Source organism: Aythya ferina (assembly GCF_964211825.1).
Source record: "Aythya ferina genome assembly, chromosome: 22".
Classification (NCBI taxonomy): Eukaryota; Metazoa; Chordata; class Aves; order Anseriformes; family Anatidae; genus Aythya; species Aythya ferina.
Window position 1 is genome coordinate 6965310 of NC_140320.1, and position 17567 is coordinate 6982876.

At 58.1% G+C, this 17567-nt stretch overlaps 1 protein-coding gene across 4 annotated transcripts in view; it reads right to left on the reverse strand.

Moving 5' to 3' along the window:
* Positions 1–17567, reverse strand: part of DSCAML1 (DS cell adhesion molecule like 1) — a 98296-nt gene that overhangs the window by 19081 nt on the left and 61648 nt on the right. For 3 of the 4 annotated variants that reach the window (XM_084495545.1, XM_084495544.1, XM_084495543.1), the window contains exons 4-10: positions 9337–9483; positions 7924–8202; positions 6875–7150; positions 6158–6454; positions 3880–4152; positions 361–639; positions 63–182 (exon numbers count right to left, since the gene is read on the reverse strand). In XM_084495545.1, the coding sequence (XP_084351671.1) occupies positions 63–182; positions 361–639; positions 3880–4152; positions 6158–6454; positions 6875–7150; positions 7924–8202; positions 9337–9483 (1671 nt within the window). Of the gene's footprint in view, positions 1–62; positions 183–360; positions 640–3879; positions 4153–6157; positions 6455–6874; positions 7151–7923; positions 8203–9336; positions 9484–17567 lie in introns of those variants that run through there. The other variant, XM_084495546.1, reaches the window with a different exon arrangement.

Genomic DNA, 17567 nt, shown 5'->3' on the forward strand with positions numbered 1-17567 from the left:
TGGCCAGGCCGAAACGGAGAGACCAGAGATCCCCAAACGCTGCCGTGTTGCCTCTCACGTACCTTTTGCGTGCTTCCACATGACTTTTGGAGGCGGGTACCCATCGACAGAGCAGTTCAGCACCCCAGCTTTACCGTAAATGCCATCCTGGTTGTTGGGCTGGACCACAAATCGAGGAGGCACTGGGTAACGAGAGCGCAGAGATGGCTGTGAGAGCCCCAAACCCCAGCAGCTTCTTGCAGGTCGCTCCCACCTGCATGCACGTGGCCGCCCTGGTTCCCCTGCCTGCTTCCACCCCTGCTACGTCCATCGGTGCCCACCCACCCCAGCCCGACGTGGGGGCAGCCCTGGGGTGCTCACCCCGCACGATGAGCTGCCGCTCGCGGCTGACGGTGGCGGCGGCGTTGCTGGCGATGCAGGTGTAGTTGCCGTTGTGCTTGAGGGAGACGCTGGAGATCTGCAGGGAGCTCATGAACTCTTTGCTCTCGATGGTGACGCCCGAGCCGGACAGGATGACGTGCCCGTCCTTCCGCCAGGTGATGTGGATGGGCATGTCCCCCGAGGACACCACGCAGGGGATGTAGAGGAGCTGCCCGATGGAGGCTGGGGGGAACTCGAAGGGCTGGATCAGAGGAGGGACTGTGGAGGGGAGAGGCAGAGCACGCTGTACATCGCAGCCCGTGCCTGAGGGGACAGGCTGGTGGCAGGGGGACGGAGGAAAAGCAGCCGGTCCTGGCTCCTGGCCCTCACAGCAGGTCAGTGCCCACCGGCCCCACCTCACCACAGGACACAGCCTGGTGGAGGAGCGAGCCTGCTTGCCGTCACCACAACATCTCACAAACCCATTGCTCTGTCACCCAAAGCATTTGCTGCCCAGAAACTGAGGCAGGCTTCTGTTGCAGCCAGCAACGCTTCCAGGAGGGGGTGGCAGCAGGATGTGACCCACCGGGGAGAGCCACCGCGCTCAGCCCAGCCACCCCGACCCCCTCTGCGCACACCAGCTGAAATTCCACCTCAGCATTTATCTGCTCGCAGAAAAGCAGTTATTAGATGGATGCTTTTCTTAAAGGCACTGGATTCAGAACCAGCCATTATCTTTCTGATAACTTAATTAGGCAACCGCAGCATCTCTGGCAATGTGGGAGGGGGAAGAAAGCATAGAGAGGGAGACAATTAGCTTAACAAGGCTCAGCACCTGGTAGACGAGATCCTCTTTCCGCAGCCTCCATAATTAAATTAGCAGGCTGCCAATTGTCCCCTCGGCAGAAATAAGATGCCCTCTTGTACAGACGCGGGAGCCCCAGCAGGGAAGGGCTCACCGCGCCGCCGCGCACGCCCCCGCACTCCTGCACGCCGTCCCCCATCTCCACCCACACCTCGACCAGTGCTCTCCAGTGCTCCCAGTGCTCAGAACAGGCTGCTGGGGGCTCCAGGGCCGAGTCAGAACGGGGCTGGCCTCAATGGGGTGGCCCGAAGCCTGGCCAGGAAGCCCTACAGAGCAGAAGGTGCTGGGGGCTGCTCGCTGCCCCCTCGGGGTGCTGCCCGTGGGCGCAGGGGTCCGGCCCGGCCGCCTGCCCCGCTGCCAGCTGCAGTGACGTGGCTTGAGCTGCCGGAGCCATGGAGCCAGCAGTGCCCGTTTTCCATAATTAATGAATAATTAATTGGGAATGCACTGCAGTCTATTGCAGAGTGGGGCCGGGCTTGTGCATCTCCAAACGCCCCACGGGCCACTTCCAGCACACGCAGCCTCTCGGCAGAAGAGCTCTCCTGGTTCCAGCTCCCCTTAACCAGGGCTTAACACAAGTCTTCCTTTCCAAATTGATTCCCTGCTACATATTATTCTTTTTTCAGCACTTCCCAGGCTCTCCTGCACCTCAGTGCACCCCAGCAGCGCCGCAGAGCCCCACATCCCTCACACTGTGCCCGACTGCAGAGCGGCTGAGCTGGCATCCCCACTGCTGTCACCTGGGCAGGGCTGTGCGACAGCCCCAGGACAGCACCAAGGCCACACGTGATCAATTAAAACCTTCAAAGATGTCTGTGGGAATAACGAGCTGTCAGGGCACCTCGGCTGGGTGCTGGGATCATGCTCCCCAGAGGACACATGGAAAAGGGACTCAGGAGCACCCCCAGGCAGCCTGGGAAGCCCTGGGGAGCAGGGATGCTCCGAGCCGGGACACGGGACCTGGCAGCTGGGCCGGAGGCTCAGGGACTTCCCAACGGGGGCAGAAACAGAGATCAAACTGAACAGTGTGATCGGGCCAGGCACTGACATGAGGGGGCCGTAAAGCTTTTACTATGGCTTGCTTGGGAAGACCTGCGGCGTAACTCACTTGTGGCACGCAGTGCGCTCGCCAGGCACTTGTGGCACTAAAAGCTTTACGGCGCCCGTACCAGCTCTGCACACTTCTATTTCTTTATTCTGCTCCTCGGAGCAGCCTCCGAATGTAGTCGAGGGCATTCTCAGTTTTCCTGCCCGGGCTTTTATCCGGTGGCCATAAAAACACCCAGGCAGGCAGGGCCGGGTGTAAATCTCCAGCCTGCGTGCTGCAGCTGGGATGAAGACATCCGACACAGCCAGAGCAGTGAGCTTCCCAAATAGCACCGCATGGCACCGTGCTCGCCCTGCTCAGGCTGTCACCGGCCCCTCGCCCAGGCAGTAAATCCAGGCTCAGGGGGGTTGCACGGCGGCCGCTTCCCAAAATATATGGATAAACTTCAGCATCCCGCGTCCGCCTTCCAGCAACTGGCAAAAGAGCAGCACGTAATTCAACTTCACTTGCACACATCCCTGTAGGTACTCCCTCCGTGAGGATTTTGGTTTAAGGTGAGGAGAACAAAGGCTGGCCGTGCCCTGCACTGGGGGTGTGAGGGGAGTGGGGTCCCCTCGGCGCTGCCCTAAGGTTAGCTGCAGCCCACGCTTCCGCCTGCAAAGCCTTGGAGAAGAGCATTAGCTAATCAAGGGGTAGCATCTCTAATCAGCTTGATGCTCTCTCTTGCTAACCTGATTCCTAATAAGAAAATGGTGGATGGAAGGGGAGGGAGGGGGATCAGCATAAAATCCAGTCCATAAATACCCGGCCCGGTGAGACGGAGGCAAAGACAATTGGCCAGCTCTGTCCCCAGTGTGGCTGTGTTTGTCTGAATGATTTACTGCAAACACTGAGCTGGCGACAGGCAGAGCCGACCCGACAACTCTGAGGATGGGAGATACGATAGCTCCGCGCGCTCATAACACAATCTCAGCAAGTCACTGGGAGGGAATGCATCCGACTCAATTCATTAGGACTGATAGCTCCCTCAATGGGGCTGAATAATTGATGGCCTGGAGAAGCTTTTAAGATGTTCTGTGCGCTTGGAAGACGGAGAGTATTATTTTTTTAAAAGCTAACACACAGAGAAAAACATCAGTGAAGGTGATCCGAGCAAAGGTTAGATGTTTTAATACGCTGTGTTTACACCGCAAATCCTTGCTCGCTGCGTGTAACAAGAAATGGATCTGGTGCGGCTCGGGGCAGCAGCAGGCACGCAGGTGGGTGCAAGGTGGCTGGGCTGAGCCAGCTCTGCCTCTCCTTGGTGCCTTGGGATCACGGCCAGTGTCTGGACGCAGAGCACCTTGCACGGTGCTGCCCTGCCTCTGCCCACAGGAACAGCCCCAACACTCCCCAAAGCACGAGTGGAACGGCCCCAACGCAACCCGAAGGAGGTGCCCTAGGAGCACGCTTGTGCCTTGCGCCGTTCTGGGTGGGAAGGTGGTGGGAAAGGGGCTCACAGCTCCTGCCTACAACGTGCCAGAGCTGACCAAGCTTCTGCAGGAAGCACAGGGCTCCCTGGGCTGGGGAGGGAACTGCAGGACCCAGGCACTCCCCACCCGCTCACCTTTCACCGTGACGTGCACGCTCTGGCTGATGGAGAGCTGGGGCTGGATCAGCACGCTGCACAGATACTCCCCTTCGTCCATGCCTTTCTGGACGTCCATCAGCTTGAGGGTGCCGTTCTCAAAGACCACTTGGCGGTGGTTATCAGGCAGCAGCAAAGAGTCCTTGTACCACTTGATGGAGTAATAGGGGTACCCGATCACCCTGCAGTTGATGAAAGTGTCCCTACCCGCTACCGCCGTTATGTTCTTCATCGCTCGGATGCTCGGGGGACCTACATAGTGGGGAGGAAGGAAGAGGCAGGCTAGGTTAATTCCGAAGGGCGGCTTGTTTGCACACAGATCTGCTAGTGCAGAGCGAGCTGCGCAGGCGAGCGAGGTGACGGCAGAGCCAGGACCCAGCCTGCCCAGCAGCAGCCTCCAGCGACAGCCCCTCGCGCACACCTACAAAAGAAGAGCTGCAAAAGTGGGGGCTGCGACCTTTGGCTGCAGCCAAACTTCAGCAAACTCCCCCCGGTCTTGCAGGCACCACGCTTAGGCTTGAATTTACAGGGTTCATTGCTGGGGAAGCCCAGCCTGAGAGTGCTGCTGCCCCTCAGAGGGACGTCAAACGCTGCCTGGGAGCTCCCTGCCCCGGAGCACGTCCAGCCGGGGCTCCCAAGGGAGCTTCAGGAGACCTCTGGGGAGCACCCCCCGGCTGTCCGGCTGCTCTGCCCCTCTCAGGAGGAAGCTGTGTGTGCTTTGCCATCTCCTTGGCAGAGAGCTCCATCCAGGAGCCCAAATCCCATTTGGCAATGTGTTTGATCTCCACTAAAAGGCACCGTTCGGAGCTTCCCGTGGGCACCCCGAGCAGTGCCAAAAAGCCAGGCAAGGCAGCCCACGGCTCCTGGCTGGCTCTCATGCTGCCTGAAGGACTGGAAGTGTTGCAGGTGAGTATTGCAAGGAGAGGTTTCACGCTTCAACAATTACATTGTTCTCGTGGCCATTGTGTAAAGCAGCAAACTAATCTCAAGATTAACCCTATCTCGACTCCTCGCCCCAAGCGCGTGGCAGGATAACAGCTGAGCAGATGCTCAGGGTAAGATCCCCATTGTGAAAGCACGCTCCCTCCTGAGATCCTACAGCGCCCAGGGTCCCGGGAATAAGGGGACTCGAGGGGGCCAAGAGCAGGGAAAGAGAAATTAGCAGCCTGCTCTCGGGCCTGTCACAGGGACCTGCTCAATTATTCCAGGGGAAAAAAAAAAAAAAAAGCCTGAATCTTATCTAGTGACAGGCAGTCAGGAACTGGAAGAGGGGGAAGAAAAGAAGACAATGAAACGTCCTCATTCAGAACGCTGCTCCTGCTTCTCGTGCCTGGGAGATGAACTTGCTCCAAATTTAGCGGTAAGTGGCAGCAAAATTCAGACTCTCCTGGGATTCCAGCCAAAAAGCCACTAGATCCATTTCAAACCTGAGACACAGACAAACACAGCCCTTCAAGCTTCTTCCTCGGTAGATAATTTAATGTTACCTTGACTCTGGCTCCCACCTATAAGACTAGAAGCTTTAACTGGTGGTTATGAATGGGCAGAGGCTTACACCGTGCCCCATGCCTTGGAGAATGCCCTGGAACGCACAGAACAACACGCTCCAGCCATAACCACGCGGTGATTAACGCGGCCATGGCTTTTAGCAGACAAAGAAAACACAGACATGACAAATCCGAGCTCATTTTCCACGATTTCCCGTGCTGCCTCATTGTTGCTTGCATTGAGGATCCCTGCGCCCATGGGCACCTTCCTGCCAGGGAGCGGGGCTGGGACTGGGGTGGTGTGGGGGGCTTGGGGGCAGTGTGGGGGGTCTGGGGATGGTTTGGGGGACACATCGCAGGCAGGTAAAAAGGAGCAGGTGGCTCTTGGCCAGTGCAGGTCACTTCTGCACCACCCCAACCTCCTCCCCAGGGTCCTTCATGGGAGGCACTTGCTGCACAGTCCCAAAGGCTGGAAGGGGAGACAGCAGACCCCAGCGGGGAGGCATTGCCACTCTGGAGGCCTTGTTCTGGCTCTCCAAGGTTCAGAGGATAGCCGTGCACTCCGTTCAGCTCCCTGCTCTGAGCCACAGGGGAGCTGGATGCCACGGGCAGGGCTGGGGGCGAGCGGGGCAGGAGAGGGCTGCAGAGACCTGCACAGCCGGGAAATGGGGGGGGACGGGGGATGGGGAGAGAAACGATCTGGCGGGGAACAGAACACAACCAAAAGCCCAGTCAAAGTCCTATTCTGATATTTAAAAGTAGACAGGCACCTCTTACGTTTATTCGCGCTTGGTATTCGGCGCTGCCCACCGAGTTCCGCGCGGTGCACCGGTACACGCCGCCGTCCTTGATCTGCGGGCTGGTGACGTTCATGTGGCTCACCGTGGTGCCGTCCGACATGGTGTACTGGTTGGTGCGGTGCCCGTTGTCCCGCGGGATGGGCTCGTCGTCCAGGGCCCAGGTGACGGTCGGGGGGGGCGCGCCCTTGGCGGCACACATCAGGGAGAACTGCTCCCCGGGGTTCACCACCTTCTCGCTGAAGGAGGAGACGATGCGGGGGGTCCCATCTGGGGGGACCCAGAGGGAGGGGGGTTAGGGCACGGCAGCCACCGGCAGCAGTCACCCGCACCCCCGCACCTGGTTGATAAGAGATTTTGGCTCGAGAGGATGCCAGGCTCAGCAGTGCCCATCCCTGGTCCAAATACGCAGAGCCCTGCAACCCCGCCTGCTCGTGGAAGGCAGCTCCTCAGCACAGGGCAGGGGACGGACAGGTCAGTGCAGGACCCTGATTTTGGCCCTTGCCCCTGCATCCCCGAGCTGCTTGCAGACAGTTTGCACAGCCCAGGGGCTGGGTGCAGCCTGCCCCAGTGGTGCTTGCTTTCCTCCATCCATGCACAAAGCACCCTGGTGAGCACCGCAGACGCGGCAGCTTGGCGAGGGGCAGAGAAACACCCCAGCTGGCCCCCACCCCGAGGAAGCCAGCTCACCCTCCAGCGTGATGATGGAGAAGTCCTGTGCCGTCTGGGACTTGCGGGTGGCAAAGCACTGGTAGGCTCCGGAGTGGCTCTTCTGGGCGGCCGTGATGAGGAGGGTCTCGTTGCTGATGCCCCGGATGGAGATGTAGTCATCCACCACCACCAGCTCCGTGTTGCGGTACCAGCGGATGACGTACTCGGGGGACCCGCTGAGGGCACAAGAGAGGATGACGGTGCTGCCAATGCCCGTTTTGAGCTTCTTTGGTGTGAGGGTCACACGCAGAGGGTCTGTGCAAGAGAGGACGACAGCAGGAGAGGCGTTGGCTGCGTGGTGGTGGCGGGCTGTGGGGGCAGGCAGCCGCAGGCCAGCACGCACCACGTGGCTCTCATCCTTTGTGTACTTTTCCACCTTTCCTTCCCTGGATGTGCCAGCCCGACTACATGCAAAATGTCACCGTAGAACAAGGCAGGTGGCCTCCTCGCCCTTCCTTGTGCTGCCAGCCCAGCCTTTAATGTTGGCCCTGGTGTAGGGGCAGGGTGGCTGGAAGCAGCTGTCGCAGCGGGGATGTGGCCGGTGCGATGGGGCAGTGCCGAGCCGGGGACGTGCCAGGGCGGCTCCGGGGCTGCTGGTGACAGCAGGAACCCCCAGGAGCAGAGCAGGCAGTAAATATTTGGCCTGCCCAGATGGTATTTACTGTTTGGCTGGAGCTTATTTTATGTAAATCAGCAAAACAAAGCACAGAGGCACCTAACAGGATATCGCCATCCAGCAATTTACATCCCCTGCTATCGCTCTGCCTTTTCCAGAGGTCCCTCTCTCGGCCCAGATTAAAGCGGTAAATCAGGGGCTGTCTGCACGTCCTCGGCTGCAGCATTATAAACTTCCCCCAAATGCTCCAAGCATCGCATCAGACATGCTGCGTAGCGCGACGGCGGGCTCCAACACGCGCCACGCCACGCTGAAACATAAAGCTTGTAATTTACACAGCTTTAGAAAGGCCTCGAGGCTGGAGATTTACACAGCTCGGCAGGACGCAGCCCTCCCCGCCGCCGGCACTCACCTATGACCGTGAGGGTCCCGGTGACCTCTGCAGACCCGAAGGTGTTGGTGACCTCGCAGATGTAGGTCCCGCTGTCCTCCACGCGCAGGTCGCTGATGCTCAGCCCCGTGATGCGCTTGGCCCAGCGGCCGTCGGCGGGCAGCGGGCGCCCGTCCTTGAGCCAGCGGATGGCGGGGTTGGGGTACCCCGAAGCGATGCAGGGCAGCTCCACCAGCCGGCCCGCCTTCACCTCCCGGGACTGGAAGCTGTCTAGCATCGTGGGGATGGACTCCGCCGGGTCTGGGGTGGGAGAGGGAATAAACTCACCCGGAGAAGGAGGGGAGATGGGCTCCTGCCCTGCAGCCAGCAGGCTGAGCTGGTTTTAACAGGGAGGAGCCAACGGCTGTCTGAGCTGCCTGGGGATGCCGGGGGAGCCTGTGCACGGTGACACGGGGACCGGCAGTGACACAGGGACCGCCGGGCCACCTCGGCGTCAGCTGGCACTGAGCGGCTCTGCCCCTCCCCGGGGAAACGCAGCCGAGGAGCTGGTGGGACGGATAAACACGGCACTGGAGGAATTACTCAAGGTGACACGTAATTGGTGCAAAATACACAAATTCGGTGGCACATTTCAAAATTTACAAGCAAAGGGGCCCATCAGGCAGCTGGGAAAGGAGAAAATTAATCACCAAGTCTCAGGCGTGAAATTAAATTCCAGGGGAAAGAAACCTCTTTCATTACTCCCAAGCAGAAGTAAAACGCCGTGACGTGTAAATAATGACAGCGACCAGGAGGGGACCGAGGCACCGCGAGTGTGCACGGGGAGGGGACGATGCAATCCACGGCCACACTGCGGGATGGTTTGGATGGGAGTGGGACCGAGCAGGTCCAGAAAGCCCGGCTGTCCCCGACCCTCTGCGGGGTTAATTCGAGGAGCTAGAGCAGGAGAGGAGCCCTGGGAAAGCCATATGGCGGGGAGCAGGGAGCTGCAGCTGAGTGGCAGGAGAGGCGATGCGGCGGCGAGTCGGGCGAGTTCCCTCCCTCCCGAGCAGAGTAATTTGGGCAGTCAGCGGAGCCGGGAGCGCCCCGAGACAGGCGGCACTACGGACTGCGCTACGCTCTGCTGCAGTATCGCTTGCACGTTCGTCGCATCGCGTCAGGCTGCTCACATCGCGGGCTGTCACATCGCATCGCCTCGCGCCCCGTCGCCTCTCGCTCAGCTCGGGGTGCCGCGCGGCACGGCGAGGGGCGGCACGGACCCCCTGCGCAAACCCCCGGCACCCTCCCGCTGCCAGGATGGGGGGTGGGGATGCTGCAACATCCCCTGCACCCCCAGGAGATGATGGGGAGATGGGGAGATGGGGAGCGGGGTGCAGATGAGGCTGGAAGCTGTCACCAGGTGCCTCGGCAGCACTGCTGGCACTGCGTGCTCACCTGACACGGAGAGCCGGGCTCCGTTGCTCTGGCGCGTCTCCCCGCTGTACTTGTGCTTGGTGATACACCTGTAGGTGGACAAGGCATCTTCCTTCTGCACGTCCGATATGTACAAACCTCCGTAAGAAGTAATAAAAAACCTATTTTCTGCAGAGACAAAGAGGAAAGGGAGGGGAAGGGTGAGCGAGGTGGCCCTGGTGTCGCACATCCCCTCCCAGGCACCCAGCACCTGAGGCAGGCAGAGCCCCCGTGCTCGGGGCCAGGAGCACAACACGGTCCTTCCCCACCGGGACTGTCTCTGCCATCACATTTGGGGGCCAGCTGGCAACTTCAGGCCAAAATGGGCGAGCAGCAGTGCCTGCAAGAGGAGCCCACGCGTGTGCAATATCAGCACGTGGGTGTGCAACAGCAGCCCGCCAGTGTGCAGTATCAGCCCGCCGGGCTGCAACAGCATCCCACGCATGTGCAACATCACCATGGGGGTGTGCACAACTGAGCACGTGTGTGCAATATCAGCACGGGGGTGTGACAGCAGCCTGCACATCCCTGGGCACTGCCTGGTGGCTGCACTCATCCTGCAGCACACGCAGCTGCCCAGGCACCAAGGCAGGGGCAGGGTGTCCTTGTCCCCACCCGAAGGCCACATCCGAGCCCCACCAGGGCCCCGCAGCAGCACGAGGAGGGCAGCGGGCACGGCCCCGGGCTGGCCGTGGGCTCGCAGCGATTCCGCGGCTGCGGATGGAGAGGGGAGCACACACCACGAAACCCATCTCCGTGTGCTGCATAGCAACGCTGCAATTAAAAGTGAATCCGTCCTGCTGAGTTAATAATTAGCTTAACTTACTTAGAAGCGTGTGAAAACAAATAAGGGCTTGAGTTGATATTTGAGCACCAGGGGGAGATTGCCGAGGCCACCAGGTAGTGCAGCACGGACCCCGCGGTGCTGGCCAGCAGCTTTCGGGCTGGTGTGCACAGGGGGAAAGGAGTTGTTCACTCTCCTATGAAGCCAGCCTCCCTGTCAGGCCTGACCTCTATAATTCATCATGAATATCAACAGTAATTAACATTAATAGAAAGGCCTGCACCGTGGCGCAATTGAGCAGCAAGGAGGGAAGCAGGGCAAGCGGAGGTACCAGGGAGAAGCTCTGGGTGTCCGCGCTCCCCTTCCCACCTGGAAGACACCTTTCATCCTGCTCTCCTACCAGCGCCAGCTGTGAGAGCGAGCCTTTGATCCCAGTTTCTGTGGGACCTCTGGGATCCTTTCAGCTGGCAGAAGCTCAGCTGGGATGGGGTGGTACATCTGTTCGGCTGCACCACGTTGCCAGCCAAGCCACCCCCTGCTGAAACACAGCGAGTGCAGATAAGCAGAATGTAATTAGCAGAGCCAAATGTTTGGAGTCGAAACCTCTAAACCTAGATTGTAAGTCAGCAATGGCTGCAAACGGCTCCTTCAAATCCTGCACCACGATGGGTGACGACAAACAGCTGCTTTTTCTTCCAGCACCTTTTTGAAGTACTTGGTTATTCGTGATTTAGGTGGTAGGCAGTGCCATGGTCAAGCCCCTAACAGCAGGAAAAATGAAAGCGGAATACGGGGATGAAAGGAAAACCCTCGTGGAGCCGCCTGGCAGGATGGCAGAAGCCTCTCCCTGCCCGCTGCAGCAGCACTTCAGGCTACAGATCAACACAAAACAGGGCTCTTCACCGCGGAACTGGAGCACATCCACCGCAAAAGCCAAGCTGATGGCAGCCCTGAGCCCTGCTGGCACTACCCCACTCCAGCTGCAGCTTAGCTAGATGTATGTATTTGACTCTAATTGTTTGATATGAGAGCATTAGGGACTCTAAACAGAGAAGAAATAGCAGCCTTAATAAGATACGAGCCTAGCCATAGCTAACAGAAGGCAGAGGCTGGAAAGCCCGTGCAGATTGCCCCTGGAAGGAAAGGGAGCAGCCCCGCGATGCTCCCCACACCACCAGCAGCATCCTGTGAGCTCGGGACAAGGCTTGGAGGGGTCAGAGCTCTGCAGCCACCACCTGCAGACACAGATCTCCCTCCTCACAACGCCAGCAACGTGCACACTGCACCACGGTGCAACGGGACACAAGCACACGGTGGTGCCAGCCTCGTGCCCTGCGCCCTCGACCGGCGGCAGCAAGGTTTTAATGCGAACCTCAGTAGAAGTGGAGGGGGAGCAGTCCTGCAAGGACTGAACCCACATGCAAATCAGGCATTAATTTTTCATCTCCCATCAAACCAGTAAGCAAAGAGCATTGGCTGCACTGGAATTTGAGAAGGGGGGGGGGGACCAGTTTCTATGGAAACAGCTGCTGCATTTTGCAAAGTGCTGCGCAGCCCCAGCTGGCCTCCCCCCGGCGCAGACACTTCTGTGCATGCCCAACTGCAGCCCCGCTCCCGGGCACGCTCGTGCTCCGGAAACAAAGGCGTGCAGGAGCGGCGTGCAACGAGGCCGAGGGGCAGCAGGGCCCTCGGGCAGCTTCCCGGGCAGAGATGTGCAAGAAGACGAACACGAGGACGAGAGAATTGCTGAGCACGAATATAAAACCAGCCCTGTCTGATCCCACCTAGGGCACCACACCAGGATCCTGGCACTCGCTGGCTTCCACAGACCCTGTGCCCAAAGTCAGGCCTCTGAGCCAGAATGTGAGCATAGGCTTGGAGCCCAGAAGAGCCGCAGGAAGGCAGCTGGCACACCAGCCCCCACCCTGATACCTCTCTGCATGGGGCAAGGCACTCCCTGGGCTCCTCTCCTGCGCAGCCTCCGTGTGCTGAAAGCTTCCAGACGGGCAGAAAAGCTGCAGGTTTTAGTGCCGGCCTTGCTGCCGCACAGTGACAGCAGGCATCTGCCCCCTTGCAAGCCATGCCATGGCATTCAGCGTAAGGTCTACACAACCTGACAGCACAGCTTCTATTTTCTTATTTTTTTTCTTTTTTTTTTTTTTCCAACAAGGGACAAATAACTTGGCCGAGGAGTGCTGCACTGGTTCAAGGGAAAGATGCGGGGCAATAATTGATGTGAACGGCTCTGACGGAGACCTCACCGAAGTGACTTATGGCTCAGTTAGCTTGCGAGATTAACGTCGAAGGTCGCGGAATAAAATCAGATCTTTCTGCCTGCCAGGAGGAGGAGAAGCTTTACGGGATGCAGAGGATTAAGTACGTCCACAGCCAGGCTGGAGTGATGTGCCTCTAATAACTCTTGCAGGGAGACTTTGCTGCTGCCGAGGCAATGCCTCTCCAAGCCTCCCACTCCCCTCTCCCCCCAGTTTTGGGGTGCCAAAATTGGGGAGCTGGGACTCAGAGAGGAGCAGGGCAGCTGGGAGCCCCCAGGAGCCAAACCTTGCCCCCACAAAGGGAGAAACAAGGGGGAAAGCACAGAGAAGGCATGGAGAACATGAGGAGGGTCTCCTGCTGTAGGTGCTCACATGTACACACGTGCTCTCTGCTCGGGAAACCTCTTCCACATCCAGCTGCCTGTAGTGGCCATGAAACCTCAGCGTCAGTCCCAAGGGCCTTCCAATTTCAAGAGAAAAATTACAGTCGATGCAGGTTACCAGTTACTGCTCCATCCAATATAGATTTATAAAAACAATGGGGTCAGGGCTTCAGGAGAGAGCACATTTTATAGTTCATAAGACTAATGAGATAACTTCCCCTCAGTACTCTGGGGCCAATATTTCCTTACCCAGTCTATTTTAACTGCGGGAGAATCAATAGGTGCCAGCGTTTATGAATTGGCCATACTTGGAGCATATGCAACCCAAGGCATCCTGGACAAATTCAATAAATGTTTGGTGCTATTTCTGGCCACGTTTAAAGTGACAAATGCCTCCCTGGGGGACAGCCACAGAGAGGGAAGCCCCAAAGTACAAAGCCTGTGGTTTTCCCCGGCTGCTGTGGCCGCTCTCCCCGTGCGCCGTTTGCCCAGCACGGGACTCGAGCGGGGAGAAGCAGCCTGGGCTCACCAAACCCAGCCAGGAGGGACCCCCGGTCTTATGGCAAGGGGCTGCTCCAGCAGCCAAACTGATGGCTCTGGGAGGCAGCGGGGCCATGGCCACGCACCACGGGTCCCTTTCATCCCGGCTGCCTGACCCCAGGTTCGGCGCCACAGCAAATGCCTGGAGCAGAGAGCGCCTGGATTAGGCGCGAAGATTAAAGATCCATCCATCCATCCCAGAGATGTTAAATAGGAGCCGCGACTCAAGCCCAATGCAAATTTAATAAGAGCTGCACGATATCTGACAGATTTATTTACATGTTTCCCTGCACACGGGATCCCAGGGGACGTGTAAGGCAGTCACAGGCTCCCCAGCCCTTTCAAAGGAAACACATTTCTCCTACACAGCCATGCAAAGCTGAGCGGCGCAGAGCAGCCGAGCACCCAGCAGAACATTTCCACCTTGAAGTTCCGTGGGCATCTGTAAAATAACCGACTCCAGCTGAGTAAGTGGGTCACGCTTTGTACCAAAGGGCTCCCTGGCTTCTTTCTCCTCCTCCTCGATCCAGGAGGAACGGGGCTTCGCTGCAACAAGAAAACCCTGCCCTAGAAACACCGCCGTCTCGGGGAAGCTGCGGTACCTGCGCCTGCAGCACCCTGGCCATGCCATGTCCTGGGGCCGGCAGCAGGGTGGTGGCACTTTTTGGGAAAGGTTTCCTGATGGAAAAGTCCAGCCCTGTGGCAGGGGCCGTGCGCCCTGCCCATCCTGCTGGCTGGTGCCGGGTAGCAGCGTGGTGCTCAGCGCAGCACCGAGGTGCCAGCGGGCTGCGGGCACGCAGGAGCCGGAGCGCATCGTGGCACCAAGCACCAGCCTCCTTCACGAAGCTCCCAAAAATAAAAACCCAGCAGGCTGGATTGCATCACTGCCTCATCCAGATGCGGTGCGTGCGGTGGAGGCTTTGGCAGGACCCTCCCCCTGCAGACCTAAATATCACCCATCCCTTCCCACGCCCGCTCCCAGGCTCCATCCTCCCCCCCCCCAGTGCCGGAGCAGCGGCGGCGGCAGAAGCGCTGAATCACGGCAGTGGCTGTGGGGCACGGCAGGGAACTGCACCCCAAAACCACCCCCCCCCCCCTTTCACCAGGGCTGCTGAGCCGGAGAGGGGAGATCCACAAAGGAGGGATGAAAGTTGGGGAGTCATGACAGGCTTTCCGCCTCCCCTCCTTAATCTCCTTTATAAGCACGGCTCTATCTCCTCCCGTTACAGGATTAACACCCATCTCTCATTCTCCTCTTGCAACAAGATTTTATTTCTAATTACGCTGTAATAAAACTGGGCGCGCTCCCAGGGTTTCTTCCAAATGACTTGTAGACACTCGGCGAGATTGGATCCTACTTGGGCCCATTGTCAGCGCGTCTGCCTGACATTCATTAGACATGCATGAGGGAGATGTTTTAAGAATGGAATTGCATTTAAATGGGTTTCCTGAGAGGAAGAGATGAAACAAAAAAAAAAAAAAAAGCACGGGGAGAGAGAGAGAGAGAGAGAGAGGGAGAGAAGAAAAAAGCAGGAGCAGTTGAGAAGCGGATGTAATTGTCACCTCCCTGTCACGCAGCTGCCAGGCAGCCCCAGCGCCACGTCCCTGTGCCCACGCACCCCCGGGCGCAGGCGGGGGTGAGCCCAGTGCCCGCGCACCCGGGGCCAAGATACGGGGCCGGGGCTGCCCTCTGGGGGCTAAATCCCCTGAGAAATCCCACCCCGTGCACTCCAGAGCTGAAGTTCAGCGGCAGATAATTTTCTGGTGCATTAACTCTTAATGCTTTACAGAATTACCTGCAGAAGCCCAGCCTGCAGGGGACAGGGGAATAAACCCAGAAGGGAACGCCGTGCTTTCCCCCAGCTTCATGCCAGGCTCTGACCTCCGGATTTATGGCCGGGGCAGAGCTGGGTGAGCAGCGGTGCGTGAACACCCTCTGCAAACACCAGCTGGAAAGAGGAGGCACGCACAGCCTCCAGCTGGCAGAAGACATTTATCACCTCCTGCACGGGTACCCCACGGTGCCCGCGCCCTCGTCCTGCAGCAGTGGCACCGTGGGCACCCTCTGCCAGCACCTTGGAGCACCCAGCCCCTCCACTCCCTGCCGACCAAGGTTCGGGGCAGAGTTTTGGGACACCCCAAACGTGGGGTGTGGGAGGCAGCCGGCAGCAGCTCCCCCAGCCTGGTGGCAGCAGGCACCACGGGAACTGCACGCCTGGAGCTGGCACCGCTGCCCCAGCCCACCGCGGCCAGCGCTAATGACGGCCACCAGCTGCTCGGATGCAATCTGCACAAATTAATCACCTGCAGCATGGCGAATCATCTCAGGCGAGGCAGAGGAAGTTAATCTGTGCGTGGACACCCGGATCGGGGGGAGCAGAAGCCGGTGAATAAATTACTCAGGTCACGAGGAAGCTGCCAGGTGAGAATCACTTTGTTAGAGCTCCCCCACACAGTGGCCCTGGTCTCCCTGCCACAAATCACCTATTATTTCCCGAAATCCTACAGGCCAAACAGCAATCAGCACCTACGTCACTTTATTAGTGCAGTGGGTTCGCTTCCTGTGCTCCTCTCTCTTTGGGCAACGACGGCACACGGAGAAGTTTCGGTTTTGTGCACGGGGAGCCTTTTAAAATGGCAAAGCTGCAAACACGACCCTGGAAGATGCTTAAGGAAATCGTCTGCAGAAACGTTAATTTCATTTAACACGAGGCAATGAAAAATGGTGCTGCCACTTTAATGTTTCATGCATATATTACTTCCAGTGCTCAGTTGCCTCAGACATTTTCCTGCTCCAGTTTATCTGCTGGCAGTGTGCGGCCGTCGTGGATCTAACGAGCTGCTATCTGGATGCAACTTCCCAGATACGGGCTTAGCAGTCAGCAAACTTGGGAAAACAGATGTTAAGAAAGATCTCTTTCTATTAACTCCCTTGGAAGCAGCGTATCCTGCAGGGCTGGTAGGAGTTATTAAATCAAGAGTAATTATTTACCAAAGGGCCAGTCTTGGAACTCGTTTTCGTAGGAGTCAATCCAGAATTCTGCTGCCTACAAAAGGGGATCCACGGGGGTGTAAAGGAGGGCAGAACTCGCCCCCACGGGTTTTAGGATGCTGATGAGTTTGTTGTGGAAGTGTGGCTGCTAAAATAGGAGCTGGATATGGGCAACGAAACCAAGAGCGTTTGGGGCTGGTTGTAGTGGTTGTGGAAGTTATTTTGGAAAGGAAACAGCCGCGCTAAACCAAAGGAGCAGAGAGAAATCCCCGGGAGGGCACGGGGGGCTCAGGCACAGCAGCCGGCGCTGTCGAGGAACGAGGAGGAATCCAGCTCCCGAGGTGGTCCGGAGACGCCTAATGCCGGCAGAAAATTACCCAACGGGATGAAGAGCATTACAAAATGAATAGGAGGGGACTCGAGATTTCCATGGCTAATCCTGTTAACGAGACAATTTCTTATCAAACTCATTATGTGGCAGAAAGCGGAGGGGAAGGGCGGCCGGGGAGCAGGGGGCCGGGGAGGAAAAGCAGCGCTGAGCCAAAGGGCAACCCCTGGGGGGGCACCGGGGGCACGGGGAGGCGAAAAGCCCCCCCAGCCCGGCATGCCACGGCTCCGCGGCACCGGCGTCACTTCAGCAAAAATTGTATTTTCATTTCCAAGGACAGCTAAATATTACTAGAATGACATTTACCGCAAAATAGTGCCGTCTGCTTTCAGATATATTACGAGTCCTCTCCCAGCGCTCAGCTGCAGTGGGTAGAGATTATGGCAGGCATAAAAAAAAATAAAAATCCATAGAGATAACACTCATTGCAAAAAATGATTTTTCTAGTGTAATTTTTTTTAACCTCCTATTACGAGGAGCCTCGTTCTCCGGGAGGAAGAGAAATGAAAGGCTTCAGCCCACGACGTGCACCCGTGTCGGCACTGGCAGGGGGAGGCAGCGGGGGCTCCTGCGTGGCCGGGGGCTCCCCGGAGGGGCTGGGGAGCTCGGCCCCCCCCTGCCCACTGCTCCGCCGACAGCTTCCTCCCCTTCAGCTGTGCGAGAGCAGAGCAGAGCAGCCTGCCATGGCAAACTGCCACCGCCGACCGGGCTCCCCTGTTCCCCAAACCTCGCAGCCCCCCCGGGCATGTTCCCCACCAGCCCCTCTGGTTTTGCCCCTGAGAGCCGGGGCTTTGCTGGAACTTTGTGTGCAGCGTCGATTTCTTCTTCTTCTTCTTCCTTTTTTTTTTTTTTT